The following is a 274-nucleotide window of genomic DNA, read 5'->3' on the forward strand; positions in this document are numbered from 1 at the left end:
CAAACAGAAAAAACCTCTTGGATCTTAATATTACAGGAAAAAATGAATGAAACATGGGCAAAAATTACATAATATATATATTTACATTTTCACAAATGATCTGATACTAGCTAAACTTTAGTGAAATTGACACCTTAGATTAAATTATTAATCCTCGTCATCAGCAGGGATTCCCAGCTCTTCGTTGGACCATTTTGATGGATCTGGATATGGAAATTCACCCTGAAATGACAAAAGTTATCATATCAAATCTAACAACTTTACATTTTCACAC

At 31.0% G+C, this 274-nt stretch overlaps 1 protein-coding gene across 1 annotated transcript in view; it reads right to left on the reverse strand.

Annotated features, from left to right (window-relative positions):
• Positions 1 to 60: 60 nt before the first annotated feature.
• Positions 61 to 274, reverse strand: part of LOC119593903 (NADH dehydrogenase [ubiquinone] 1 beta subcomplex subunit 2, mitochondrial-like) — an 8,010-nt gene continuing 7,796 nt past the window's right edge. The window contains 1 exon segment of the mRNA XM_037942926.1: positions 61 to 222. Coding sequence (XP_037798854.1) covers positions 148 to 222 — 75 coding nt within the window. The 3' untranslated portion in view covers positions 61 to 147.

The sequence above is a fragment of the Penaeus monodon genome, chromosome 33 (assembly GCF_015228065.2).
Source record: "Penaeus monodon isolate SGIC_2016 chromosome 33, NSTDA_Pmon_1, whole genome shotgun sequence".
NCBI classification, from domain to species: domain Eukaryota; kingdom Metazoa; phylum Arthropoda; class Malacostraca; order Decapoda; family Penaeidae; genus Penaeus; species Penaeus monodon.